General features: G+C 59.7%; 1 protein-coding gene and 1 long non-coding RNA gene across 12 annotated transcripts; one reads left to right on the top strand and one right to left on the bottom strand.

Annotated features, from left to right (window-relative positions):
- The first annotated feature begins 52 nt into the window (after positions 1-52).
- Positions 53-24,639, top strand: HCFC1 (host cell factor C1). 11 transcript variants are annotated; one of them, XM_016947618.4, is made up of 26 exons: positions 53-1,536; positions 7,475-7,623; positions 7,917-8,077; positions 8,768-8,976; positions 9,895-9,979; positions 10,553-10,659; positions 11,779-11,958; positions 12,032-12,391; positions 12,702-12,862; positions 13,428-13,625; positions 13,945-14,169; positions 14,308-14,412; positions 14,661-14,880; positions 15,134-15,276; positions 15,431-15,569; positions 15,783-16,003; positions 16,652-18,128; positions 18,424-18,587; positions 19,237-19,681; positions 20,037-20,354; positions 20,488-20,606; positions 20,708-20,845; positions 21,196-21,381; positions 21,650-21,950; positions 22,577-22,640; positions 22,807-24,639. In XM_016947618.4, the coding sequence occupies exons 1-26, from the start codon at positions 1,344-1,346 to the stop codon at positions 22,844-22,846; spliced, it is 6,108 nt and encodes a 2,035-aa protein (XP_016803107.1). In that variant the 5' UTR covers positions 53-1,343; the 3' UTR covers positions 22,847-24,639. The 11 variants fall into 11 exon arrangements, with proteins under 11 accessions (XP_016803107.1, XP_063660783.1, XP_063660779.1 ...); XM_063804709.1 differs by having other exon boundaries at positions 140-1,536; positions 20,488-20,615; XM_054676306.2 differs by having other exon boundaries at positions 140-1,536; positions 20,034-20,354.
- LOC134809344 (uncharacterized) lies at positions 2,109-3,435 on the bottom strand. The gene is made up of 3 exons (XR_010154829.1): positions 3,130-3,435; positions 2,829-3,001; positions 2,109-2,415 (listed from the first exon to the last, which is right to left on the bottom strand). It is a non-coding gene; the product is annotated as an uncharacterized LOC134809344 (long non-coding RNA).
- Positions 24,640-27,329: the final 2,690 nt, after the last annotated feature.

Raw genomic sequence — 27,329 nt, 5'->3', positions numbered from 1 at the left:
ATCTTTGTTTTGTGCTGAAAGTCGCTATTGACGCCCGCGGACGGCCGGGCGAGGGGAAGTGGCAAGATGGCGGCTCCCAGGGCGGAGGCGTGGAGGCTCGCCCGGTGGGGGGGCCGTGGGGCGGGGCGCGCCTGCGCCTGCGCCTGCGCCTGCACCTGACCTGAGCGCGGCTCGAGCTTTAGCCCAGCGCGCGGCCGCGCCGACCCCCACCCCCGCCGCGAGGCAGCGCAGGGGTCCTTTAAGAGGCTTGGGCCCAGGGGCGAAGCGGTGCGAGGGCGAGTGGGGGGAAGCGGTGACGTCACCCGGCTCCGCCTCCTCGCCCGACCGCCGGCGCCGCTGCCGCCATGTTTAGTTGTTACTTCTTCACACAAGATGGCGGCTCCCAGGGAGGAGGCATGAGCGCCCTGCCGTTACTGCTTCTTCTGCCGTACAGTTGCCGCTTCGGGGCCTAACTCTAGCTCTTTGAAGCGGCTCCTGTGGGAAGGAGTCATAAGGCGGGAAGTGAGGATCGGACACCGCCTTGAGTTTGGTGTGCAGTGGAAGAACTGACCCAGGACGAAGAGAATAGGGGGGAACGGGGAGCTAGTCTCAAGATGGCGGCTCCCACGGCGGCAGGCGCAGCCTGAGCAGCAGAGGCGGACTAAGGGGAGAGGCGCAAGACTTCACAAGCCGTACGGCGCGAGCCCCCAAACGGCCCTCGAGAGCTCGAGCTGGTTCCACCGGCCTCCGGCCTGCCTCCATTCGTTAGGTGTGTCGAGGCTGTTTCGGGAGCGGCGGCTGCACTAAGGCGCTGGGCGGGGAAGCGGGACGGTCTCAAGATGGCGGCTCCCACAATTGTGGTCTGAGCGCCGGCGGGGCTGCGACGACCGCGGCGCTTGTGGCTCCTTTCCACCCGCCCCGGAAGCCGGCCAGTGCTGGGGACTTGGGGGTGTGGGAACCGGGCCGGGGCTCCGCCATTTCCGGCGGGGGAGGGCTACGACTGAGGAAGGGAGGAGAGAGAGGCGGCTCAAGATGGCGGCTCCCAGGGCCTCCCGCCCGAGCTTGTAAGCGGGAGCGCCCGGACAAGTAGTCGGGGCGACGGGACTCAGCGGCCTCCAGCTTCTTGAGCCTAGGCGCTCGACAGTTTCGGGCGGCTCTTGCGGAGACGGGGTGAGCGAGAAGAAAGGGAAAAGCCAAAGGGAAGGAGGGCAGTTAAGATGGCGGCCTCCATGGAGTCGTCTACCGCTGTGTGAGAAACCGCTTCTCCGTGAGAGCTGCCTTAGACGAAAGGGGGTGTGTGAAAGGAATTGAGGGGCTCCCTTCCCGCTTGTTGACTTCTCCCCACCGTACCCTTTCCCGGAACTATGGCTTCGGCCGTGTCGCCCGCCAACTTGCCAGCGGTGCTTCTGCAGCCCCGCTGGAAGCGAGTGGTGGGCTGGTCGGGTCCGGTGCCACGGCCCCGCCACGGCCACCGCGCCGTGGCCATCAAGGAGCTCATCGTGGTGTTTGGCGGCGGCAACGAGGGAATAGTGGACGAACTGCACGTGTACAACACGGGTGAGTGCAAAGCCCGCTGGGTCTTCGGCTCTTTCCCTCCCTCCATCTCCTCCCTCTCCCTCCTCTTTCCTCCCTCCCTCCATCTGCTCCCTCCCTCTCCTCCCTCCCTCCATCTCCTCCCTCACCCTCTACCCTTCCCTCTCTCTCTCCCCTCCTCCCTTACCCGTCCTTCTCCCCTCTCCCCGTCCCCCTCCCCCTTCCCCCCTCCTCCCCCTCCCTCCCCACTGATCGGCTTGCCCCTCCCCTTTGCTGTGCGGGGCTTCAGTGCTTTTCTCTGATCTTCTCCCCGTTCCCTTGTCTCTCCCGTGTTTGAGGATTGGTTTTCGTTAGTTAAAAGAAAGCCCCTAGTCCGACTGGTGAGGGAGAGGGGCTGTCGCCAGCGGTGGTGACTTCAGACCCACACCGTTACCCAGCGGGCTGGGGCTGGGGCTGGGGCGGGCGGATGTGTCCCCTTGGCGCAGGCAGAACTCCCCTCCCTCCCTCCCTCCCTCCCTCCCTTCCTTCCTTCTCCTGCGCCTGCTCAGCTCTCCCTCATCTCGAGTGCCCATTCTGGAGAAATGACCATTTCTAGATTACAGATTCGTTCTCTGTCTCTCGAAAAAGGGAGGGAAGGGAAGCGCTCTTAGGACGCAGAGTTTAACATCCGCCGACCCGGGTAATGCCGGAGCCTTGGGGACCCCTAGGACGGGCCGGCGGCAGGGGTGCCTCTCCCTTTCCACATTTACTTCTGCAGCATTTCTTTCCAAGTCGCCCCTTCTCCTAATCTGGTGCCTTCTGGTTTACAAGCTGAATTCCAGTTACCCCTCAGCGGCCTGCGTAGTCGTGTGTCTCCCCGCTTCTGCGGATCCAGGGGGTTACCCCACCCGCTCTTCTGCCTCCCTGCAAAACCCAAAGCCCGTTAGTTGGGAAGGGGAGGAACCTCTCTCTTCAGGTATGGCTGATGCACCACGGCCTTCGTGGGGGCCGTTTGTTGTTGCTTCTGCCTAGTAGCCTTGCCTAGTCTCTAGGGCAGAAAGCCTGCTGCTGTCCACGACAGCTTTGTGACATCCTTTTTCTTGGTGGCTACTTGGCCCGTTTTGTGCCCCTAGCACAAGGGTCAGTTCCCAAGTTGCCTACTGACTGCCCGTTGGCCCACAGGACCCCGGCCTTGCCCAGAAGGCAGGGTCAGGGTGAGTTCGGTCCCATGCAAGAGCTGAAAGAGTCTGGGTGAGGGAAAAGCCCCCTGCAGGCGGCTGGGGGAGGGCCTTGGGATGCCCTAGTCCTGAGTGGCAGGCACGGCTCCCAGCACTAACCCCTTGCTCCGCGGCCGTTCTCTCCTGGGGGCTCTGGCGATCCCCTGGCCTCGGTGGTGGCCCTGCAGACAAACCCTCGCTGAGTGGGCTTTGTGTCCTGAGCGGTGAGAGGCTGCTGTTCTTTGACTGAGCTCCAGTGCCTCGATGCTCTGGGGGTGGGAAGGTGGAGCTGCCTGGAGGGAGAAAGTTGGTTTAGGGAGTTGGGAAGGCTGGAGCTGGGCTCTTGGGTGCCGCTTCCTTCCCCACCCCCCAAGGCAGAAAGTGCTGGTTTCTCCACATCTCGGAGATTATCGCCACCTACCACGTTGACTTTGAAAGGCTGGTGGGTTGTCTGTGACCGTTTTTCGTTCCAGGTCTCTCAGCACCTGTTGCCTCCAGGGAGCAGGGCCTTTCTCAGCAGCCCCCGGGCGGGGGCGCTTGGTGGTTGGTGGTGCCCTGCGCCAGCCCAGGCAGCTGCAGTAGCAGGAATTAGCTCAGTAAGCTAAGGCTTCTCCAGTGGTGGGGCTGTTTATAGAGGCACCGTCACCATGAGCAGCACCTTCTCCACTCTGTGGACCGACTTTCTTCTCATAAGGCCTGGAGCAGGCTCCCTGGCAGGGAAATGCAATTTTAGAAAGTAGGGCAGGGGCCTAATTACAGTCGGCTCCAGAGTCCACCACCACTGCTGCCTTGGCTTCCTGGGGCCTCTGCATATTCATTAGTTTATTAAAATGAATTGACCACTTTGGCATGAATTCATTACCAGTCTGCAAAGACAGGTTGTGCATTAGAGGGGTAGCCTGCCTTCCAAAGGGCTGCTTAAAATGAAGCTCTGGGATCCTCCAGGGTAGCAGTTTGGAAACTGTCATCGGCAATTCCTCAGACAAGAGAGCAGCTGGCAGACCTGACGCCCTCTTCCTCACCGGGGTTTCTGCCCCCTCCCGCCAGCCCGGCCTCGTCACCTTTGTCTTGTCTTCTTTTGTTGTGTTTGGGATGAGATCAGCGCATATTCTCACGCCTGTGCCCCTTGCACTTCTGCGGGATCAGTCCTCAAAAAGCCTTGTACCTTTGGAGAGAGCTGATCTGGAAGGGGTTCCCGTTGCTAGGATAAGAAAGCTTCAGGGGGTGTGTGCTTTGAGAGCTCTTAGGGTAGCTACTGTGCTTGTCCTTAGGGAATTTTAGTTCCATGTGGCAAGCCAAAGGATTCAGAGTGCTGCCAGGTGTGGGGGGTGGGGGAGCGAGAGCTTTGGCTACGGTGGCTCTGTAATGTCCATAGGTTCTTGGAGCTGGAGGGAGCCTTGGAAAATACCTAGTGGAACTACTTCCTTGTTTCTGCAGATGAGGAAATTGGGGTCCAAGAGGGGAAGTGACAGGTCCAGGGTCGCCCTCCCAGCTGGTGGCGGAGTTGGGCGGGAGTGCAAACCTTCATAGAGGCCGTTCTGCCACCTGTCTTTGGGGCCCATCACCTTTGAAATGCCTCCATTCTCTCCTCTGTCCCTGTATCTAATTGTTCATTGCGTTGGGCAGGCATCAAATGTGTCCCCTTCCACACCAAGCCCTCCTCTCCTCTTACTAGACTCTTGCAGTCACTTCCTGATTGGCCCTGCTAGTTTCATTTGTCGGGAAATCCTGTTCACCCTTCAAGGCCCGGCTGAAACGTCACCTCTTCTGAGAAGCCCTTTCCACTCCTGTCCTCCCCTCTCCAGCAGTCGCACTGCTCTGTGCTCCCAAGGGCCCGGCTTGGTCAGAGCTCTTCTAGGGTGTTTGTCTCATCGTGGGAGGGGGGCATGCAGCCTTCCTACCCCATTGGGAGTATGAGCACAAGATCGGCGTCCTCTGTGCCTCCCAGCACGTCGTATGCCACACAGGAAATGCTCTAATGTGACAGGTAGAACAGAGAGGAAGGCAGCTCGTTGAACTTGACCGGCCACCTCACTGCATGGGCACCAGTCTCTAGGTGGTGATGGGACAGTGGCAATCAGGGATGGAGCTTGCAGAGCATGAAGTGGTTGGGGGAGCTGATGAAACACAGAGAGGCCGGGGCACAGCCTTGCTCAGGAGAGGGGAGCTGGAGTGGTCTTCATCTAGTGCAGGGTCCTTTCCCCACCTTCCCCTCCCAGCTGAGAGCCAGCATTTCCAGGATGAGGGGCCCAAGGATTGGGTTACATGACACCCCCCAGATGATTCAGGGGTGACTGAGAGCAGCTGTCACATTGAAAAGCTGGGAGAAGGGAGGAGAGCTTGCTCGTGTGCTTTCAGGGGGCGGAACCAGGACTCGTGGGTGAGATGAGGAGCCGCAGGTTTGTCGTCACACCAGGAGCTGTGCTCCCTGACAGACCTCTCTTGATGGGGGTGGGGAGGGCCCCTGCCCTGCCTGGAGTGTTCTAGAATGAGATCAGCACCTCTTGGGTCCTGTAGAAGGATCTGGTGAGCGGGATCCCCAAAGATATCACAGGGCGCTTCTGGCCTGGCCCACCGGCTCACTGATCAGCGTGTGATAGGAAAGCTGCCCACTGACCCCATGTGCCATTTAGCTTTGTCCCAAACTCTGACCCGCAGCCCCATAGCTGTGGGCTTTGACCACGAGGGTGCTCAGGGGAGTGAGGGTGGCTGCCTGGACATGGGACCCTAGGGAAGGCACAGATCGGTTGCTTCAAGTCAGTGATGGGGCTCTTGTCTCTGTCTCTGTTTTACGCTGTGACCTCAGGTGTCGCTTGCCCTCCTGGGCTCTGCCCCTTTACCTACCGAGAGCAGTTGGCCCAGGCAGCCTTAGGTCTCGTTATGCGTTCACCCTGGTAGCTTGCATGGAGCTCCCTCCAGGGATTGGTCAAGACGGCTCTCCAGTGCGCAAGGCTGTTGGCCTTGGCAGCTCTTGCTTTTCTGGGGTGGTTTTTGCACTGGGAATGAGAAAGAGGCAGAGGGCCAGGATCCGAGCTTGCACATGCGGGCGGCACAGGTGTTGTCCCTCTGCTTTAGGGAAATGGCAGGGGAGCTCTAGTGCTCGGCATGTCCGAGGCCCAGTGACTCAGCTGAATGGCTGCAGAGACTGTCAGCCTGCTTGAAGCCTACCCGCAGAGTGGGTGCTGGAGAGCGGGGTGGGGGTGCTCTCGCCTCAGGAGGAGCGGTGGTGGTACAGTTGTGCTGTGGGGGGTTTTCTGGTTTTTTTGTTTGTTTGTTTGTTTTGAGGTTAGGTCTTGCTCTGTTGCCCAGGCCGGGATGCAGTGGTGCGGTCTCAGCTCACTGCAGCCTCAAACTCTGAGGGTCAGGCAGTCCTCCTGCCTCAGCCTCCTGAGTAGCTAGGACCACAAGTGTATGCCACCACACTGAGCCGGTGTTTTAAAATTATTTGTAGAGACGGGGTCTCCCTGTGCTACCCAGGCTGGGAGTTGTGCTTTGGATAAGGGCTAGCCTTGCACACGGTTCCGCATTGAGCCCTGGGGGTGACAGCGTGAGACTGGGTGGGACCAGAGTGCAGTGGGGCATGCATTCCCGACCATGGTCAGCCGCCTGGCCCTGGGTGCACACCTGAATATGGAAAAAAAACACTGTTTTTCCTCTTCTATGGTCTCACAACACTTTTGGCCATCAAACTGAATAGTCTGTATTATATCACAATATCACAGCATCCCTGTGTGGAAGCCTTCCCACCCCACAGGAATCCCCCCATGCCCTGTCACGTCCTGGGGGACCCATCTTGCGTCTTGAGTCATGTGGAGGGGCCTCAGTTCCTTCTGCCATCTGCTTGCCGAGATCTCACCCAGGCCAGCTCAGAGGCACGGAGTCGGGGTTGCACCTGGCCCCCAGTTTGGGGTTTCTGGAAAGAGTGTGGCGAATCCTCTGAGGGACCCCTCATAGGAGGAGTTTTTCGGGGAAGCCCTGGCCTGCCAGGTGTGAGGGGAGTCGAGTTTGAGGACATGAGGGAGGGGCCTGGTCCCAGCTGAAGGCTGGCTGTGCCATCCTGTGGAAGCAAAGCAGTGCCTAAGGTCTGATTTCCCTCTTTCTTGGTGGTCGCCTCACCCTCATGAGCTTTTGAGAAGCTTCTGTCACAGCTCTGCTGAGACTGCTGCCTCTGGCTTGCAAGAATGTTCTGGAGTACTATAGGTGTGGCAGCAGGGGCAGGGAGGGATGCTGGTGGACCATCACCTAGGAGACCAGAGGAAGTCCGGGAGGTCAGAGCAGAGGCCGGGTCTCATCCCCGTGGCTCTTCGTAGCCTGCAGCAGTCACTGTTTTGGCCACTTGAAAGTGCTGCTCTGGGCTCTGGCTGTCCTGACCCTGTGATGAAGGGACAAAAATGTGGGCTCCAGGGAGGAGGAGCACAGGCCCACCAAGAGGGTATTTCGGGGAGAAATTCATGTCTGATCACTGAGTGCTAGGGAAGGAAGGCAGTGGCTAGATTCCCAGTAGCTGATGAGGGATCTTGCACAGTAACTTCCCGCTCATTAAGATGACCTTGGCGAGAAGCAGGGTGGTCACAGGCTCTTTTGCACTGGCCTGAAGTCGAGGGGTTTGGAAGATGGCCCAGGTAGCGCAGCTGGAGTTGCTAGAGCGCCCGCAGGGATGGTGCTGGCTCAGCCCCTCTCACCAAGCTTGACGGCTGGCACATTTGGGGAATGAGAGGAATGGGGGCTCCCGGGTGTTCTGACTTCTGCCTCCTTCTGTTCCCCAGCAACCAACCAGTGGTTCATCCCAGCCGTGAGGGGGGACATTCCCCCTGGGTGTGCAGCCTATGGCTTCGTGTGTGACGGGACTCGCCTCCTGGTGTTTGGTGGGATGGTGGAGTATGGGAAATACAGCAATGACCTCTATGAACTCCAGGTAAAGCAGCCCCAGGTTCTCACTCTGCCTCCTTGGCCCCATGTGACCTGACGGTAGTGGCTTCAGGGTTGAGGCAAGCGGGAGGTGGAAGGGACGCTTGAGAGTCTGCCAAGGCCGCTCTGAACTTGGCCCACCTCAGAAGAAGGCAGCAAGGACCAACACCCAGGACCTTCTTGCTCCAGCAAGGCACCTCGCTCACCCCCGGCCATTTCCTCCTCCACCACAAGTTGCCCTGGGCCCCTAGTGGTGGCCTTCTCATCCCACGGTTCAGTCTCCAGGTCTTGATTTTGCAGGCGAGCCGGTGGGAGTGGAAGAGACTCAAAGCAAAGACGCCCAAAAACGGGCCCCCTCCGTGTCCTCGACTCGGGCACAGCTTCTCCCTTGTGGGCAACAAATGCTACCTGTTTGGGGGTCTGGCCAATGATAGCGAGGACCCAAAGAACAACATTCCAAGGTGAGGCTTGGTCCTTCTCTCTGGAACCCCCCGGGTGGGTGTGCTCTCACATGCACAGGGCTCCATGGTGTCCTAAAGAATGTGCGCAGCAGAGCCCCGTGGCCGGGTCCCTTTCTCGTGCTGGGTTGTAAATGAGAGAGCGGCACCGGATGCCCTCTCAGGAGCTTTCGGGCTCCAAAATCGCTACTGACCCTGAGCAGGCCTCGTGGGTGGAGGGCCAAGCTGGAGGTGGAAGCCACTTTGCCTTGGGCTGGCCCAGCTCTCGGAGTCGGCTTAGAGCTGCTCGCGTTCCTTCTTGGCCTCCGCTGCCTACAAGTTTCCTGATGGGTATTTTCCAAGGCCCGTGGCCAAGGACTCTCTGTCTGGAGGTAGTCCCAAGCCAGCGCCCCCTCTTGCTCTGCGGAGCCCTCATATAATACCCAGCTTTGTGTGCATGGCGGGGGCCTGCTGCTGGGTCTGGACTCGGGGCTGCTGTGCAGCCTCACCCACCCTGTGTCCCCTGTTCTAGTTGGACTCATCCTAGGGAGCTTCTGGCAGCCCCTTCCTCAAGAGCTAGGGCAGAAGAACTTCAGAGCTCCCACAGCCCTAGCCCCTTTGTGTTCTGGGGAGGCTGCCACTCACTGATAGCCATCCAGCGAAGCCTCTGGCGTGAGGAGTCAAGACTTGCCGTAACTGATCTTTCCTCGTCAGGTACCTGAATGACTTATATATCCTGGAATTACGGCCAGGCTCCGGAGTGGTAGCCTGGGACATTCCCATCACTTACGGGGTCCTACCACCACCCCGGGAGTCACATACTGCCGTGGTCTACACCGAAAAAGACAATAAGAAGTCCAAGCTGGTGATCTACGGCGGGATGAGTGGCTGCAGGCTGGGGGACCTGTGGACCCTAGATATTGGTGAGCAGGGTGGTAGCACCCCAGCAGCCATGGGACAAAGCGGGTCTGCCTCTTGGCTGGCCCTGTGGGTGGCGCTGTTGTATGGTGAGGTGGGGCTCTTAGGGAGCTGGAGCATACCACTTCGTGCTTTCCTCTTGTCATGGTGGGCCAGGGTGGGGAACCCTGGATCGTCCCTAGGTTTGGGGCTGTTATCTCTGCCCTGTGCTGGCTGAGTGGGCTGAATTGGTCTGCGGGCTTATAAGAGAATAAGACATTAAGGCTTTCTAGAATGGAATTCTCTGGATCCGGGTAGCATTAGTCCCTCTTGACTCGTCAGTGGTCAGACTGTGTGGAGTGCTGCATCCTGGTCTGACTGCTGTGGTACCACTGGATGCCGGTAAACCGTGAGGCCTTCGGGGACTGCTTGGGCCGGTCACCAGGTGGTGGTATCAGGAGTGGTTGGGAAAGATTACTAACTGTGGATCTCCGGAGGCCTCTTCAGCTGGGAGAGAGGAGATGGCGATGTTGTCCGATAGATCAGAGTCGGCACTCCAAAGAAGCAGTTTCCCGTGAGAGAATTTTCCAACAGTTTGCCAAAATGTCTGTAGCCTAAGGTGGTTATGGCGGTGAACGTATTTCATGGAGAGTTCGGGGTGTGCCCACCACTCCTCCCCCAGCACAGAGTGCAGTCCTGGCTCAGGGCAGGTGCTCAGGATGTACCTGAAGGAGTGCTATTGCTAGCCTGGTCAAAACCGCCTGGGTAACACAGGAATCTAGCTACCATGACAACAGTCAGAGGGCCTGCCGTAGGCTATAGGGAAGCCAGGGATGGAATTCTCTCACTGAGACAGATCCTACCTTCCTGAGCTAGCTTGAATCCAGGGAACGACCTGTGTGCAGTCTAGCTTGTGTAACCCTTTCCCCTCCGTCTCTCTGCAGACACCCTGACGTGGAATAAGCCCAGTCTCAGCGGAGTGGCGCCTCTTCCTCGCAGTCTCCACTCGGCAACCACCATCGGAAATAAGTAAGTGGCTGCTCACCTGCGTCTCTCTTCTCTAGACTGGCGTGGCCCCTCCCCCGAAGGGCTCTCACTCAGTTTTGTCCTGTCAGACCCTAAGGCCTGAGGATGCCTCTTTCTGGCTGGGCTGGCATTTGGCAGCCCTGTTTTTCCATTACGACCCTGGGGGACCAAGGAAAGACAGATTCAGGGGGGAGAGGGCCACACACAAGCTGAGTCTGAGACCCTCCCCGGGCCTGTGAGGCTCCGCCCCATCAGGTGCAGAGTGTTCTAGGTCCTCTGTGCAAGCACCTGGGTGTCTTTGTGGATGTCCAGGTCCTAAAGGGAACCTAGAAACTGCGGGCATGAAGGTGAGCTTTAGATGAGCTGAACGGCACTTTTATGTGGTAGAGGTGACACAGTTCTCCTGAGGGCTGAGCCACCAGGCAGGAGAGGGCCACGTCAGGAGGCTTCACGCATCCTTGGGGACTCTCCTGGGGAGAGCCAGAGGACTGAGCTCTAGAACTGGGGTAGCAGAGGTGGCCTCTAGCTTGGCACCAACTCTACAATCCTTTCCCACTCTTCCCTCCTCACTCCCAGAATGTACGTGTTTGGTGGCTGGGTGCCTCTCGTCATGGATGACGTCAAAGTGGCCACACACGAGAAGGAGTGGAAGTGTACCAACACGCTGGCTTGTCTCAACCTGGGTATGGCCTCCTCGGGCTCCGAGTGGCCTGTGGGAGGCTGCAGGAGGCTGGCCCTTCTCAGCCTAAGAGCTGTGTGGGGTGTGCGGGGAGCAAGCTGGGCCCCCGGCTCCCTTTGGAATCCACTGGAAGGATCCAGTGGGCAGAGCTCTCTGAAGCAATGTTCCGCCTCTGAGTTTTTTGAATGAGCTCTCCATCCAAATGGCCCAACATCCAAAAGTGCAAAAGCCTCTACGGTGCAGGGCCTCCTTCCCTCCTCCCGGTTCTGCTTCTCAGAGGCAGCCATGTGGGTGGTTTCCTGTCCACCCTGCAGGGGCTCTTCATATCTGAGCATTAGCCATAGGTCCCTTTAAAAACAAACAGTGGCAGCCTGGCGCATGCAGTGCCACACCTGGCCTTTCTCATCCGCCGTATCTTGGAGATCACTCCACGTCCCTGCCCCGCAGCAGCCTCCTTCGAGTTGCGGTTGTGCTGCTGTAACTTGTACAGGCGCCGCTCCGTGAGTATCCTTGCACCGTCTCCACCCGTGTGCAAGTGTATCCTAGGGGTGAAAACCTAGAAGTAGGGTTGCTGTCCAATGCGGCTGAACTGCCCTGCACAGAGGCTGTGCCCACGTAGGCGCCTCCGGTGGTGCCCTCACGGAATGGTCAGGCCACTCTTTGCCAAGCCTGATGGGTGGCCGAAGCTCCCCCTCCGGCTCACCTTGAGCCCCAGCTGCTGCGGGCCCGAAAATAAAAATGCCAGGCGCCGATGGTTGAAGTTTAGATTTCTTTTGCGTGAGAGTGTGTGTTTTTTCTTAAGATCGTTCTATCACGTTTTCCCTAAACCGCTTTCCCATTGCCGTCTCTTTCTGTGAGTTGTAGTGTTCTTTAACGGGCAAGGAGGTAAACCTCTGACTCTGTTTCTCATGGTTTTCTTAGTTGGCCGTTGGTGGTTTGTAATTTTATTTTTTGTGTTGCTTTTTGCCACAAAGGGTTTCTTTGTTTTGTTGTTTTTAATGTAATAATCCAATAACTTCTTGATTTTAATTCCCATCCTTGACAACAAAAGAACCAAGGGCAACCAGGGGTGGCGGGTTTCCTCCATCCTCCTTGCTGACCTCCCTTGTCTGCCCTCCCCCAGATACCATGGCCTGGGAGACCATCCTGATGGATACACTGGAGGACAACATCCCCCGTGCTCGGGCTGGCCACTGCGCAGTCGCCATCAACACCCGCCTGTACATTTGGAGTGGGCGTGACGGCTACCGCAAGGCCTGGAACAACCAGGTCTGCTGCAAGGACCTCTGGTACCTAGAGACAGGTAGGCCCGGCCCAGCCGACTCCCCTCCTCCCATAGCCTCCCGCCCCTTCTCACCAACTGCGTTCTCCCACAGAAAAGCCACCACCCCCAGCCCGAGTACAACTGGTACGCGCCAACACCAACTCCCTGGAGGTGAGCTGGGGGGCAGTGGCAACAGCCGACAGCTACCTTCTCCAGCTCCAGAAATATGACATTCCTGCCACGGCTGCTACTGCCACCTCCCCTACACCCAATCCGGTCCCATCTGTGCCTGCCAACCCTCCCAAGAGCCCTGCCCCAGCAGCAGCCGCACCTGCTGTGCAGCCGCTGACCCAAGTAGGCATCACGCTCCTGCCCCAGGCTGCCCCCGCACCCCCGACCACCACCACCATCCAGGTCTTGCCAACGGTGCCTGGCAGCTCCATTTCTGTGCCCACCGCAGCCAGGACTCAAGGTGAGCCAGGGGACCAGGGACGTTTGAAAGTAGGGGGCTAGTCTCCGGGGAGAGGCAGTGGCCAAGTAGGGGCTGCGAGACGGCAGCCTAGACAGCAGGCCAGCAGCCGGGAGCTTTGGGCTTGTCTCCAAGGGTTGTAGGGGGATGCTAAAGCCTGGCCCCACCTGTGGAAATGGTCACCCTCAGGGCACAGAGAAGAGCCAGACTCCCACACAAGCAGGCCAACAGAAGTGGCTCAGGGCTGCCTGCAAAGGGGCTGGGGACATCGTGCAGAAGGTGATGGCTGACGGCTGGCCCCTTCTCTCATCAGGTGTCCCTGCTGTTCTCAAAGTGACCGGTCCTCAGGCTACAACAGGAACTCCATTGGTCACCATGCGACCTGCCAGCCAGGCTGGGAAAGCCCCTGTCACCGTGACCTCCCTTCCCGCCGGAGTGCGGATGGTTGTGCCAACACAGAGTGCCCAGGGAACGGTGAGGAATGGTCACTGGGGCGGGTGGGATTTCCTGTTGATCCAGTGGATTAAGTTGCAAGTGTACTGAGGGGTTCACGTCCCTCTCGGGCTCTGGTACCACGCACCCCACACCTTTCCCTCCTGGAACGTGCAGATGGGGAGAAGGCTCCTGCGAGGTCATGGTGGGAATTAATAGGTTAATGCCTAGAAGGCCTAACCTGCTGCCTGATCCTAAGAGCATTTGCCACGTGGACTTTCTTGTCCTGCAGCCTGAGAGGAGGATCTAGCCAGCTGGGCTTGCCACAGGCCCATGAGAATCAACTGGACCTGACTCTGGTCTTTAGAAAGGATCCAGAGCTCCCAGCTGCCTCTTGCCACGGGGGTTGCCGTGCATGGTGGGTGGTGGGAGCCCTCTGTGTCTGGGGCCAGGAGAGCGGGGTCTGGCAGTAGAGAAAGCTGAGCCATGCTGGCGGGATGAGGCTCCCAAGAGCAGGGCAGCCCCTGGGCAGGTTCCGGTGAGGTCCACCAAGCAGGGAGGTGGGTGGCACCCGTGACCTGGCCTCACATGCCCGTGCCTGCTGCAGGTGATTGGCAGTAGCCCACAGATGAGTGGGATGGCCGCGCTGGCCGCTGCGGCCGCTGCCACCCAGAAGATCCCCCCTTCCTCGGCACCCACGGTGCTGAGTGTCCCAGCGGGTACCACCATCGTGAAGACCATGGCTGTGACACCTGGCACTACCACCCTCCCAGCCACTGTGAAGGTGGCCTCCTCGCCAGTCATGGTGAGCGTCTTCCGGGGCTTGTCACTGTGGTCAAACAAGCATAGTCATTCCCTCCGGGCTTTAGAGTTAGCCGTTGGACCGTGGGCTGCAGAATAAGCTGTCTCCATTAAGGGCGTCATGGCCTCAGGTGAGAGCTGCAGGCTTAGCCTCCTCCCTTGCCTGTTAAAGGAAGGGGGAACCAAGCTGTTCTTGGGCTTGGGAGCAGGAGGAGGAGGAAGGTGAGTGTTGAGGCAGGAGCTATGGGCCCACCGTGGACATCTTGGGTGGTTTCCCCATCTCTTTCTTTGCCTGGCCTGTCACTCGTCTCTGCCTCCTCCAGGTGAGCAACCCTGCCACTCGCATGCTGAAGACTGCAGCCGCCCAGGTGGGGACATCGGTTTCCTCCGCCACCAACACGTCTACCCGCCCTATCATCACAGTGCACAAGTCAGGCACTGTGACAGTGGCCCAGCAAGCCCAGGTGGTGACCACAGTTGTGGGCGGGGTCACCAAGACCATCACCCTGGTGAAGAGCCCCATCTCTGTCCCAGGAGGCAGTGCTCTGGTGAGTGATGGGTGCTGCCAGGCTACAGCCACTGCCAGTGGTGAATGGCCGCCCTGGGCCAGCTCCAGGAGAGTCTCAGCCAGGCCATGCCCTTGTTTGGTTTCCAGATCACTCCTTGCTCCATCCCTTCCTTTTTAGATTTCCAATCTGGGCAAAGTGATGTCGGTGGTCCAGACCAAACCAGTTCAGACTTCAGCAGTCACAGGCCAGGCGTCCACGGGTCCTGTGACTCAGATCATCCAGGTGAGCTCTCAGTCTTTGCACATACGCAAGAGTGGGGGCCTGGGTGCCAGGCCACAGGAAGAACTCATGTCCCTGCCCATGGAAGATCCCATGAGCACACATGGCTCAGCAAGTTCTGCTGCTCACTCCCCTCGCCCACAGCCTCCAGAACATTCCCTGAGCCGCCAAGGCTGCCGGCGGAGAGTAGCCAGACCACACTTCCCTTCCTGGCAGTGATGCCGGCTCATGCACCTGCTTCCCCCTTTCAGACCAAAGGGCCCCTGCCAGCGGGAACAATCCTGAAGCTGGTGACCTCAGCAGATGGCAAGCCCACCACCATCATCACTACCACGCAGGCCAGTGGGGCGGGGACCAAGCCCACCATCCTGGGCATCAGCAGCGTCTCCCCCAGTACCACCAAGCCCGGCACGACCACCATCATCAAAACCATCCCCATGTCGGCCATCATCACCCAGGCGGGCGCCACGGGTAGGGGCCTCCCCCGACATATGAGTGTCTGCAAGTCCTCACTGGAGGGGAAATGGAGTCCGGGTTATAAGGCGTGCTGTGTTTCTGTTTAGTTTACCCTTTTGTATCTTCTCCTTGCTGCCTTTTGTGTCTAAGGGTAGTGAGGAGATGGGCAGGGCTATGGCTGTGACTTGTGGATGTTCATTATAGTCTAGGGGCAGCAGGGGCAGCCCTCACAGAGCCTGTCTCCCCTGGGCCCCACTCTCCCATCCAGGTGTGACCAGCAGTCCTGGCATCAAGTCCCCCATCACCATCATCACCACCAAGGTGATGACTTCAGGAACTGGAGCACCTGCGAAAATCATCACTGCTGTCCCCAAAATTGCCACTGGCCACGGGCAGCAGGGAGTGACCCAGGTGAGGCACTCCCAGCCGTCTCTCAGCCCAGTGTCCTAGTGCAGTCCACCCCAGCACACCACGCAGGTCCTCCCGACGGGCCTGGGAGGGGCAGCATCGGTGGCATCTACCAGCCTGGTGGTGACGTTGGTGGCACTTTCCTCTGGTGTTCCAGGTGGTGCTTAAGGGGGCCCCGGGACAGCCAGGCACCATCCTCCGCACTGTGCCCATGGGGGGTGTTCGCCTGGTCACACCCGTCACCGTCTCCGCCGTCAAGCCAGCCGTCACCACGTTGGTTGTGAAAGGCACCACAGGTGTGTACCCGTAGGCCAGGTCCCCTGCCACCCCTAGATTATAATGAAGCAGGGCTGGCCTTCAATCCCCATGGCACAGCTGGGGGGCACAGCAGCTCCTCTCTCCCGAGCCTTCTATGCAAGCAGCTCCAGAGTGCCCCAGCCTGTGCAGGAGGAGCTGCTGGGAAGGAGACAGCAGCAGCCTTGGCCCAACTCTTGCCTCCTTTCCTTCAGGTGTCACGACCCTAGGCACAGTGACAGGCACCGTCTCCACCAGCCTTGCCGGGGCGGGGGGCCACAGCACTAGTGCTTCCCTGGCCACGCCCATCACCACCTTGGGCACCATTGCCACCCTCTCAAGCCAGGTGATCAACCCCACTGCCATCACTGTGTCGGCCGCACAGACCACGCTGACAGCGGCAGGCGGGCTCACAACCCCGACCATCACCATGCAGGTAGGGCAGGGCCTGAGGCCACGTGTGGGCGAGGGACCCCACACAAGTGGAAGCACGTGAGGCTCACGCCGTCCGTCCACAGGCCTTTCCTTCCTGGTGTCGCGCTGCTGCCGGGTGCAGCCATGGCAGGCCTTTCCTCACCTGGGGCATTTTCCCTGGTGTCACATGGTCCCTGTGTCATAGTCCGTGGTTTGGCTGTCATGGTTTGGCCATGCCTGGTGTTTGAACACCGGGTTCTTCCTCTCGCAGTGTTCTAGAGGACGCCGCAGCTCGTCTGCATGTGTGTGCAGTGTTCTGTTCATACATACTAAGGAAAACGGTGAAACGTTTGTTGTTGGCCTTTGAGCATTGAGGGGGATTTCCATTCTCTGACAAAGGACTTGACTTCAGCCAGCCTCCTGCCTTCCCCTTGCCCTGTCCTCACAGCCTCTTCCTCATCCCATTTGCCTTTGAGGCAAAGTGGTGCCTCTTCCCTGGCCTCTGAGCAAGTCGGTGTCTTGGGGGCAGGGGTGAGTGGGTCTTACGTCTGCCAGGGCCGTTGAGAAGTGGTCAGTGGTCCCAGCCTGTGTGGTGACAGTGCAGGACAGTGGGAGGGACAGGCAGACAGCCAGCTGCGGCACTAACTCTCTTCCTCGTGTGTCTCCCCAGCCCGTGTCCCAGCCCACCCAGGTAACTCTGATCACGGCACCTAGTGGGGTGGAGGCCCAGCCTGTGCATGACCTCCCTGTGTCCATTCTGGCCTCCCCGACTACGGAACAGCCCACCGCCACAGTTACCATCGCCGACTCGGGCCAGGGTGATGTGCAGCCTGGCACTGTCACCTTGGTGTGCTCCAACCCACCCTGTGAGACCCACGAGACTGGCACCACCAACACGGCCACCACCACTGTTGTGGCTAACCTTGGGGGACACCCCCAGCCCACCCAAGTGCAGTTCGTCTGTGACAGACAGGAGGCAGCTGCTTCTCTTGTGACCTCGACTGTGGGCCAGCAGAATGGTAGCGTGGTCCGAGTCTGTTCGAACCCGCCGTGCGAGACCCACGAGACGGGCACCACCAACACCGCCACCACCGCCACCTCCAACATGGCCGGGCAGCATGGCTGCTCAAACCCACCCTGCGAGACCCACGAGACGGGCACCACCAACACTGCCACTACAGCCATGTCGAGCGTCGGCGCCAACCACCAGCGAGATGCCCGTCGGGCCTGTGCAGCTGGCACCCCTGCCGTGATCCGGATCAGTGTGGCCACTGGGGCGCTGGAGGCAGCCCAGGGCTCTAAGCCCCAGTGCCAAACCCGCCAGACCAGCGCGACCAGCACCACCATGACTGTGATGGCCACCGGGGCCCCGTGCTCGGCCGGCCCACTCCTTGGGCCGAGCATGGCACGGGAGCCCGGGGGCCGCAGCCCTGCTTTTGTGCAGTTGGCCCCTCTGAGCAGCAAAGTCAGGCTGAGCAGCCCAAGCAGCAAGGACCTGCCCGCGGGGCGCCACAGCCATGCGGTCAACACCGCTGCCATGACCCGTTCCAGCGTGGGTGCTGGGGAGCCCCGCATGGCACCTGTGTGCGAGAGCCTCCAGGGTGGCTCGCCCAGCACCACAGTGACTGTGACAGCCCTGGAGGCACTGCTGTGCCCCTCGGCCACCGTGACCCAAGTCTGCTCCAACCCACCATGTGAGACCCACGAGACAGGCACCACCAACACCGCCACTACCTCGAATGCAGGCAGCGCCCAGAGGGTGTGCTCCAACCCGCCATGCGAGACCCACGAGACGGGCACCACCCACACGGCCACCACCGCCACTTCAAACGGGGGCACGGGCCAGCCCGAGGGTGGGCAGCAGCCCCCTGCTGGTCGCCCCTGTGAGACACACCAGACCACTTCCACTGGCACCACCATGTCGGTCAGCGTGGGTGCCCTGCTTCCCGACGCCACTTCTTCCCACAGGACTGTGGAGTCTGGCCTAGAGTTGGCGGCGGCACCCAGCGTCACCCCCCAGGCTGGCACCGCGCTGCTGGCTCCTTTCCCAACACAGAGGGTGTGCTCCAACCCCCCCTGTGAGACCCACGAGACGGGCACCACTCACACGGCCACCACTGTCACTTCCAACATGAGTTCAAACCAAGGTAAGTGAAGGTGGCCAGCCTGGCTTTCATGGTCTCCCAGCCCCCCAGGCTGAAAGGCCAAGACAACGATGGCGGGGGTCCGTCCAGAGTCCACCAGTCAGGCTCCTTGGCACCCAATTTACCAGTGGGGAGAGCTGGGGCATCCTGGCTGTACCTGAAGCAGACGGAGGTCTCCAGGAGCCTGTCCTGCCTTATCTGGCCCTCCCCTTGGTGGTAGAGGAAGCCTGTGGTGGTCAAGCCAAGTATAGGCCGGGGGGGCTCCTGCTGAGCAGCCGCCTGCCTGTCGCCCCCACAGACCCCCCACCTGCTGCCAGCGATCAGGGAGAGGTGGAGAGCACCCAGGGCGACAGCGTGAACATCACCAGCTCCAGTGCCATCACGACAACCGTGTCCTCCACACTGACGCGGGCTGTGACCACCGTGACGCAGTCCACACCGGTCCCGGGCCCCTCTGTGCCGGTAAGAGCCCAGGGGGCCGTGTTCTTCCCCGCCTTCCCGGCCTACGCCCGTGCAGTTCCACACTCAGACGCCAGATGTCGCTCTTGTACCAGGCATGAGGCCGCTCCTGGTCCCTTTTCCGGACCATAAAAGGGCAGCCTCGGTGCCTGCTGTGGCAGGAGGCAGGAGCCTCACCGTCCCCCGCATCTCTGGGGCGCTTTTATTTCTGTGACTGGTTCTCATCGCGTGTCACTTCACCGCAGCCTGTATAAGACATGGCGGGGGTCTGAGTGCCCATTTGTCCAGGCCAGGGTGACTGAGGACGGGTTAAACCTGACCGGGGGTCTCAAGGGCCTTTGTCCTCACGCTGGTCAGAGAACCACTGTCCCCTCCCTATTTAACATGGGCTGGAGCTGGCCCATCAAGAATGAAAACTTAGGCCCACAAGGAAAGGTGAAGGCTGGCTGGCTTCTCAGCCCCTGCTGCCTGGCTCTGGCCCCTCTCCTCCCCTCTGACAGGGGCTTCTCTCCCTTTCTAGAAGATCTCATCAATGACTGAGACTGCCCCAAGGGCTCTGACTACTGAAGTCCCCATCCCGGCCAAAATAACAGTGACCATAGCCAACACAGAAACTTCTGACATGCCCTTCTCTGCTGTTGACATCCTGCAGCCCCCAGAGGAACTCCAGGTGTCGCCAGGTCCTCGCCAGCAGCTGCCGCCACGGCAGCTTCTGCAGTCGGCTTCCACAGCCCTGATGGGGGAGTCCGCCGAGGTCCTGTCAGCCTCCCAGACCCCTGAGCTCCCGGCCGCCGTGGATCTGAGCAGCACAGGGGAGCCATCTTCGGGCCAGGAGTCTGCCAGCTCTGCGGTGGTGGCCACTGTGGTGGTCCAGCCACCCCCACCCACACAGTCCGAAGTAGACCAGTTATCACTTCCCCAAGAGCTAATGGCCGAGGCCCAAGCTGGCACCACCACCCTCATGGTAACGGGGCTCACCCCCGAGGAGCTGGCAGTGACGGCTGCTGCAGAAGCAGCTGCCCAGGCCGCAGCCACAGAGGAAGCCCAGGCCCTGGCCATCCAGGCGGTGCTCCAGGCTGCGCAGCAGGCCGTCATGGGTGAGTGCCAGTGCAACCCTGGGGAAGCCGGGCCCCTCGAGGGAGCAATAGGCCGCGGAGACAGTCTGGGAAGAGGAGCCCATTTCCCTCGAGGGTGGCATGAGCCAGATGTGATGGGGAGGACGAGCGCAGGGGACCCCAGGCAGGCCAAGTAGTAGAGACTGCCGTGTAGAACAGGCTGGCTGGGGTTAGCGCCTGGGAAACAGGCAGGGCCCCTCGGCCAGGGCTTAGCCTACAGTGGAGCACGGTAGGAGGTGGACGGGGTCTCTAAGACAGGCTTTGGGGGCCTCCGCCCGGGCTGCCCGCTTCTGGCCAGCCTTCCTAGTAAGTAGTGTTTCTCTCGACCCTGGAGCAGGCACCGGCGAGCCCATGGACACCTCCGAGGCAGCAGCAACCGTGACTCAGGCGGAGCTGGGGCACCTGTCGGCCGAGGGTCAGGAGGGCCAGGCCACCACCATACCCATTGTGCTGACACAGCAGGAGCTGGCTGCCCTGGTGCAGCAGCAGCAGCTGCAGGAGGCCCAGGCCCAGCAGCAGCATCACCACCTCCCCACTGAGGCCCTGGCCCCTGCCGACAGTCTCAACGACCCGGCCATTGAGAGCAATTGCCTCAATGAGCTGGCCGGCACGGTCCCCAGCACTGTGGCGCTGCTGCCCTCAACGGCCACTGAGAGTAAGCGACTGAGGGCGAATTGGTGCTGGGGTGGTGGGGGCACCCAGGGAGGTGAGGGCAGGACGGGAGGCTCGGTCCCACTTGGGAGCCAGGTTTCCCGAGTCTTTCCCGCTGACACCTTCTTTCTTCCTAGGCCTGGCTCCATCCAACACATTTGTGGCCCCCCAGCCGGTTGTGGTGGCCAGCCCAGCCAAGCTGCAGGCTGCAGCTACCCTGACCGAAGTGGCCAATGGCATCGAGTCCCTGGGTGTGGTGAGTCGGGTGTGTTGGGGCTCCTGAGTCCGTGGCCTGGGGGGCAGCACTGCCTCTAGGTGCTGAGGGCCTGATCTCGTCGCACCGATTCTGTCTTGCAGAAGCCAGACCTGCCGCCCCCACCCAGCAAAGCCCCCATGAAGAAGGAAAACCAGTGGTTTGATGTGGGAGTCATTAAGGGCACCAACGTAATGGTGACACACTATTTCCTGCCACCAGATGATGCTGTCCCATCAGACGTAAGTGTCCCCAGGTGCTGATGTCCTCAGGTGGGTGGGTCTTGGCTCCACCACCCTGAGCGGGGCTTACAGGAAACTCCTCCATCTTTGGGCCAAGCTGAGTAGCCAGGAAGCCTGAGGAAGGTGGGCAGAGACCATCCCCCCTGAAGCAGTAGAAAAGGAGAGCTTTGGTTCCTTCCCGCCAGTACCTGGCCACAGTCAGCCTCGCCACGTCCCTCCTTGCCGTGAGGGGCCAGCCACCGCTGACCTCTTTTCCCTCTGGCCCATAGTTACCATGGACCTGCAGTGTTCTGGGGTGGCCCAGAGCTGCCTTCTCCACAGTGGCGTTCATGCCACTCCTCTTTTCCTAGGATGATTTGGGCACCGTCCCTGACTATAACCAGCTGAAGAAGCAGGAGCTGCAGCCAGGCACAGCCTATAAGTTTCGTGTTGCCGGAATCAATGCCTGTGGCCGGGGGCCCTTCAGCGAAATCTCAGCCTTTAAGACGTGCCTGCCTGGTTTCCCAGGGGCCCCTTGTGCCATTAAAATCAGCAAAGTGAGTCTTGCTGTGGGGTGGCCGTCTGTCCCTGGTTGGTTCCTGCCTGCCTCAGCACATGAGGTGGCCGGGGGGGGCATAGGAGAGCTAGGTTTTGAGTCCCAGTTTGTCTTAGTCCTTCCACTTGGGGGAAGATCTCTTTGAAGCTCCTTGAACTACCACATGGAATATCTCTACTGTGTTAGAAAATGGCTTATGGGAACCATGATTAGTCAGTTCTGGAAGCTTCTAGCCTGTTCTGTTGACCTTCTGACCCCCTGGGTTCTAGAGTCCGGATGGTGCTCACCTCACCTGGGAGCCACCCTCTGTGACCTCCGGCAAGATTATCGAGTACTCCGTGTACCTGGCCATCCAGAGCTCACAGGCTGGGGGCGAGCTCAAGAGCTCCACCCCGGCCCAGCTGGCCTTCATGCGGGTGTACTGCGGGCCCAGCCCCTCCTGCCTGGTGCAGTCCTCCAGCCTTTCCAACGCCCACATCGACTACACCACCAAGCCCGCCATCATCTTCCGCATCGCCGCCCGCAATGAGAAGGGCTATGGCCCGGCCACACAAGTGAGGTGGCTGCAGGGTGAGTGTCCTTCGTGGGGCTCTTCAGGCACAGGGAAGGCCCAGGAAGCCGGGTGCAGCAGGAGGAACTGTCACCATCTGAGATTTTTTCCCATGTGCGGCGTCTCCCTGCTTCCTTTGGCGCGCACACAGCCCCCCACGGGGGTGGCCATCGAGTAGAGCAGGGGACCCAGCTCCGGGCCTGGGGGTGCAGGGGACGCCACCCCAGGATGTTTGAGGGGACAAGCAGTGAGAGGGCTGGCGGGAAAGTGTAGGTTTCCAGGCCCGAAAACAGCACGTCCCAGGTCCCTGGAGTGCAGCAGGTGAGGGATGGAGGCCGGCCTGCCTCCTGTCAGGTCATGCTCCTGCTCCAGCTCCCCTGGGGCTCTGGGACCTGGGAGGGCAGTGAGAGGTGGGAGCTGAGCTGAGTGGGTTTCTAACCTATGTCCAGAGGGGAGTGAGTGGTGTCGTGTTCTGGTCCCAAGGAGTGGCGTAAAAGGTGACCACCCATAGGGCAGGCGCCCCACCCTTGCCAGCTGCGGGTCATGCCATGTGGCACCAAGAGACTCTGCAGGCGGGCAGGGCGCATGTGTTCCTTGCTCTTGTTCTGTCACAGTGCTGCTCACGCATCTCTCCCGTTCCTTCCAGAAACCAGTAAAGACAGCTCTGGCACCAAGCCGGCCAACAAGCGGCCCATGTCCTCTCCAGAAATGTAAGCAGGAAGCCCCTCTCGGGAACCTTCTGAGACTAGGGGTGGAAATAGCTGGGTTCAGCCTCTTGTCAAATGACTGGGGGCCCCTAACCGGCCCTGCACCAGCAGGGCCTCCAGTGGTGCAGGGCCCACACTAACTTTCTCTTTCCTTTTTCTGCCTTCCAAGGAAATCTGCTCCAAAGAAATCTAAGGCCGATGGTCAGTGAGAGGAAGCTGACTAGCCCCTGGATTCTTCTCCAGACCCCCCTGCTTCAGGAACACCCGCCAGGGCCCACCCCTCCCACCCCGTCCCAGCATTCGCACTTCACCCTCGCGAGCCGCTGTTCACTCCTCTCCCCTTTCTCTTTCTCTCTGTTTTTAAAATAATCTAAAGAAAGCACATTTTACCATTGCTGTTGGGAGGAAGCAGAGGCAGATGGGAAAGCAGAGAGAGGAGCGCGCTTCCTTTGCTCCCCGCTGCCGCCCACCCTGGGGAGAGACTTTTGCGGGGAGGGAAGGCGGAGCTGAGGACAGCCAGCTCCGCCCTCCCAAGGCTGTGCGTTCCTGAGGGCCAGGTCGGGGGCGGGCATGGAGGGGAGGAAAGGCGTCCCTCTTGGCCCTCCCCAGAGTGGCTTTCCTGGCACCCTGGCCTGGGTGTCTGGTTCTGTTTTCTTTTCTTCCCCTTGTGTTTCCAGTCACCTAACTTCCCTTCCTCAGGCTCCCCCGGCCCACCCTGCTCAGTGACCCCACAGGAAGCTTACACATTTTCTCAGAGGCCTTTGTGCTCCCACCTCTTCTACCCTCCCCCTCTTCTTTCCCATTTTAAAAAAGAAAAGAAGGAAAAAGAAAAAAGGGGCAAGGAGCCCCGCGGCGGCCTGGGCAGCGCCTGTGCAGACCTCCCTGCAGGCCGCACTGCCAACTGCTGCATTTGTTGTGTTTTTTAGGTTGAAATTGGTGAAGTTCACACTTTCATTGTAATTTTAGCGTGTGGGGTTTTGTCCCTTTTTTGTTGTTGTTAGCTGTGTACAGAATGTGTAATCTTTTTTCTTTTCTCTTCTTTTTTTTGTTTTGTTTTGTTTTGTTTTTGTTTTTTTACTTTTTTCTTCTTGGCTAATTCTTGGCAGGGATCTTTCTGGAGGAAAAGCTGGGGCCAGCCAGGGCAGGAGAGGTGTGAAATCTGCCACGAGGGGCCTGCTGTTTGCCACCCAGCCCAACTTCCTGTTGCTGGCCCCTGCCCTCTGCCCTTTTGCCTGTCCTCAGGCCGCTGGAACAAAGGAAGGACAGCTCATTCCTCATGGGCGATCACTCCGCATCTATAGGGTCGAGCCTAGGGGAGCTTGAGGGAGGGCTGGGGCCTCCTTGTCCTGGATTTCCAGCTCTCCCCATGCCCCCTCCCTGAGCACCACCGGCACCGCCTCCCAAACAGGGCTGCTGCTTTCCGCAGCCACTGCTCCACCTCCCCCAAATCGTCATGGAAAGGGTGGAGAATGGAGGGGAACCAGGCGTCCTTGGAGGCAGCTTGGGAGGGTGACTGTGTAGTGTCACCCACAAGGGAGGCTAGGGCAATGGAGCAGGCCGCCAGCAGCAGCTGTGCAGCATGGAACTCAGGCCAGGCTCCGAGGCTGGGGGATCTGCTTGGAGTTTTCTGCCCCCCACCCCAAACTTCTGTCGAGGAGCAAGGCTTGCCAGCAAGTCAGAAGGATTTGAACCGAGCAGCCAATCTTTCCAGCCCTCCCCTACCGACCTCTGCCTGGAGACGCAGCAGCCTGTGTCCTCCAGGGCCTCTGGTTTGTTGTATTATAGTATATTTCGCTGTGGAAAATGTCACGTTTAGTCACCTTGGAGCCCACTCACCTGGTCCTGTTGTTTTACCCCATCCCTTCTCTCGCGCGCCTATTGATTTGTTTCTGAGGAGAGTACACCGTTCACTATTGTAGAGTAACCCCTGTGACTCAATATTACCATAGTGCGATGTCGTTTTGTGCTATTTTGAACAATTAAAAGACTTTTTTTGAAATAACCACTAGGTGTCTCACTGTGTCCCGGCATCCTCTCAGGAAGCCTGAGCGGGAAGGCTGAGACCTGCCCGAGGCTCACGGGAGCCCCCTGGAGGGAGACCTGAGCTCTGGTGAAAGTGTAGAAGGCCCCAGAGTGAGGCCTCTGCTGTGGCCTCCGGTCTTTGGACCAAGTCGGACCAGGTTCCAACAGGTTGCTTGGTAGCTGCCTTGCAGGGCAAGGGCCAAAGGGCCCCTTGGGCAGCTGCTGCTGACTTCCTGTGTCTGGGGGCCAGATCTCCCTCCCTCCCCTCCTGCACTAGAGGATAGGATGGGGCAAAGGCCTGGCAGGTCACCAGCGGCAGCCTCCTTGGGTGGGTTGGGGGGAGGTGGGCTGAGTCAAGTACACCATGGGTACTGCAGAGGTGGATCCCTTCCTCTGGCTTCCTCTTAAATGTGAGCCATGCCCCCAAGGGGAAGAAGCAAGAGCTTGTGATCCAGACTGACCACCTAGCAGCTGGGTCGGTAGGACAGCTGGGATCCCGTGGGCTGAATTTGTACCAGGAGGCCCAGAAAGCTCCGGGGCAAGGTGGCCGGAGCAGCACAGGCCTAGGCGGGTCTGAGGGGAGTGACACCCTGCTTCTGGGGCCTGGTGCTCCTGGCGCACCTGCATTCCCCGCCCCCTCCAAGCCCCTGCCGCCTGCCTTTGTTTCCCCTACACACCTCTACTGCCCAGCCTTCCTCTCAGAGCACCCAGGCACTCCGCTACCAGAAGCTCCTGGAGTAACCAAAGCCTCCGTGTCTCCACCTGTGGCATGGGTGTGTGTGCAAGGCCCTGTCGAATGCGACCTCTTCTGGGAAGCCTCTGTCATGTGGGGTCTGCTGTGTCATGTGGGGGTGGGGGGAAGCAGACTGGCCAGGGCTTGACACCAGGAGCCATGGCTCTGTCTTACCCACCGCGCCAACTGTGACCTGCCTTGGAGCCTAGCCTCGCAGAGGCCCAAGGAGAGGGGTGGGAAAGTCCTTCAGAGCAGAGCGGTAGGAGTCATGGCTGGGGCTGGTGGAGGCCAGGGGCCACATGGGGCTGGCCCCAGAACCGAGGGGCCTTTCGGATTTGCCATACCTTTGGCAAATGGCTTTGTGGGCGCTTCGCCTGGTGGGGCTGGTACAAGGCTTCTTCCTACCCCACTTCTGTAGCTGGCACTTGTGGGGCTACCCACCCTCCGCATTCCTTCAGCTCACTTGTCTCACCGCGGCTGCATCACACTCCACAAGGCAAGGGCCACATCAGTCATGCCTCTGGTGTTTATCTGAAAATACCAAGTTTCCGTCTGAGGGCACCACTCAGTCTGGGGAGGCAGGAGGGAGGCTGGACATGAACATGAACATGACAGGCCTGTGAGCAGGGCAGGTAGATACAGCCCGGCTGGGCACAAAGCTCATCCCCTGAGCATGAGCCGAGGCCGAGGGTGGGTGGGAGCACACAGAGGATGCCTCCCCAGCTGCCAGGGGCATCAGCCTCATTACCAAGCACCCCAAAGGGGAACTGTTTGGGGTTGGGTGGGTCAGCCTGCAGCAGGGACTGAGACAGCCACTGTGGCATCAAAGACCAGCAGTGCAGTACCACGCCCAGAGGCGGGAACCATTTTGTGCACTGTTGGCCTGGAAGGTAGGAACCACCTCAGCCCAGCTGCCTTGTAGCATCATCGGGTCAGTCATAGAGCTACAGACAGATCTGGGCAGCTGGAAAACAGGCCCAGAGAAGGGGGGTGTGGGCTCTTACCTGCAGTTACTGTCTGGCCTTAGAGCTGTGTCACTTGTGTAAAGAAGTCAGTGCCAAGGCCGAGCGCGGTGGCTCACACCTGTAATACCAACACTTTGGGAGGCCGAGGCAGGTGGATCACAAGGTCAGGAATTTGAGACCAGCCTGGCCAACATGGTGAAAAACCGTCTACTAAAAAAAAAAAAAAAAAAAAAAAAAATTAGCGCCAATGGCTGCCCATTACTGACTGTTGAGGTAGTTGATGACAAACTGATTCAAAAGAGAGGACTTGCTAGGCTGGGTGCGGTGGCTCACGCCTGTAATCCCAGCACTTTGGGAGGCTGACGCAGGAGGATCGCTTGAGCTTAGGAGTTCGAGACCAGCCTGGGCAACATTGCAAAACCCTGTCTCCACTAAAAATACAAAAATTAGCCAGGCATGGTGGCCCACACCTGTGGTCCCACCTACTCAGGAGGCTGAGGTGGGAGGATCGCTTGAGCCTGGCAGGTCAAGGCCGCAGTGAGCTGCCTGGGCGACAGGACACTGTCTCAAAAAACAAAGAAACAAACAAACAAACAACAACAAAAAAAACAGAACTTGCCTCCTGTCTACCCTGTGTGGTGACAGGTCAGAGGGACCTCTGCAATCAGGCCCACTAGCTGTTCCCTGTCCTGCTGCACCCCTGCCCCACAGGCTTGGTAGGGCCAAGGCCCTCAGCCGCCCTGCCGGGGCCCCTGGTGTAGGGCGGGGTGGGTGGCAGCCCCGTTCCCCCTTCCCCCTCATCCCAGACCTTCCGGCCATCCCAGCTTTTCCCACCAAGCAGGATCTTGAGACCAGAGCTCCCAGCAGGGGCCCTGGAGGGACTGGCCCATTCGAGTGGAGGGTCGCGGCAGGAACAAGTGCGGGGGCGGGGCCTCAAAGCCCCGCCCCCAGGCCCAGCGGAACCCTGAAGAG

Source organism: Pan troglodytes, chromosome X (assembly GCF_028858775.2).
Source record: "Pan troglodytes isolate AG18354 chromosome X, NHGRI_mPanTro3-v2.0_pri, whole genome shotgun sequence".
In the NCBI taxonomy this organism is placed as follows: Eukaryota; Metazoa; Chordata; class Mammalia; order Primates; family Hominidae; genus Pan; species Pan troglodytes.
The sequence above is the reverse complement of the archived record's forward strand: the minus strand, read 5'-3'. Positions and strand labels throughout refer to the sequence as shown.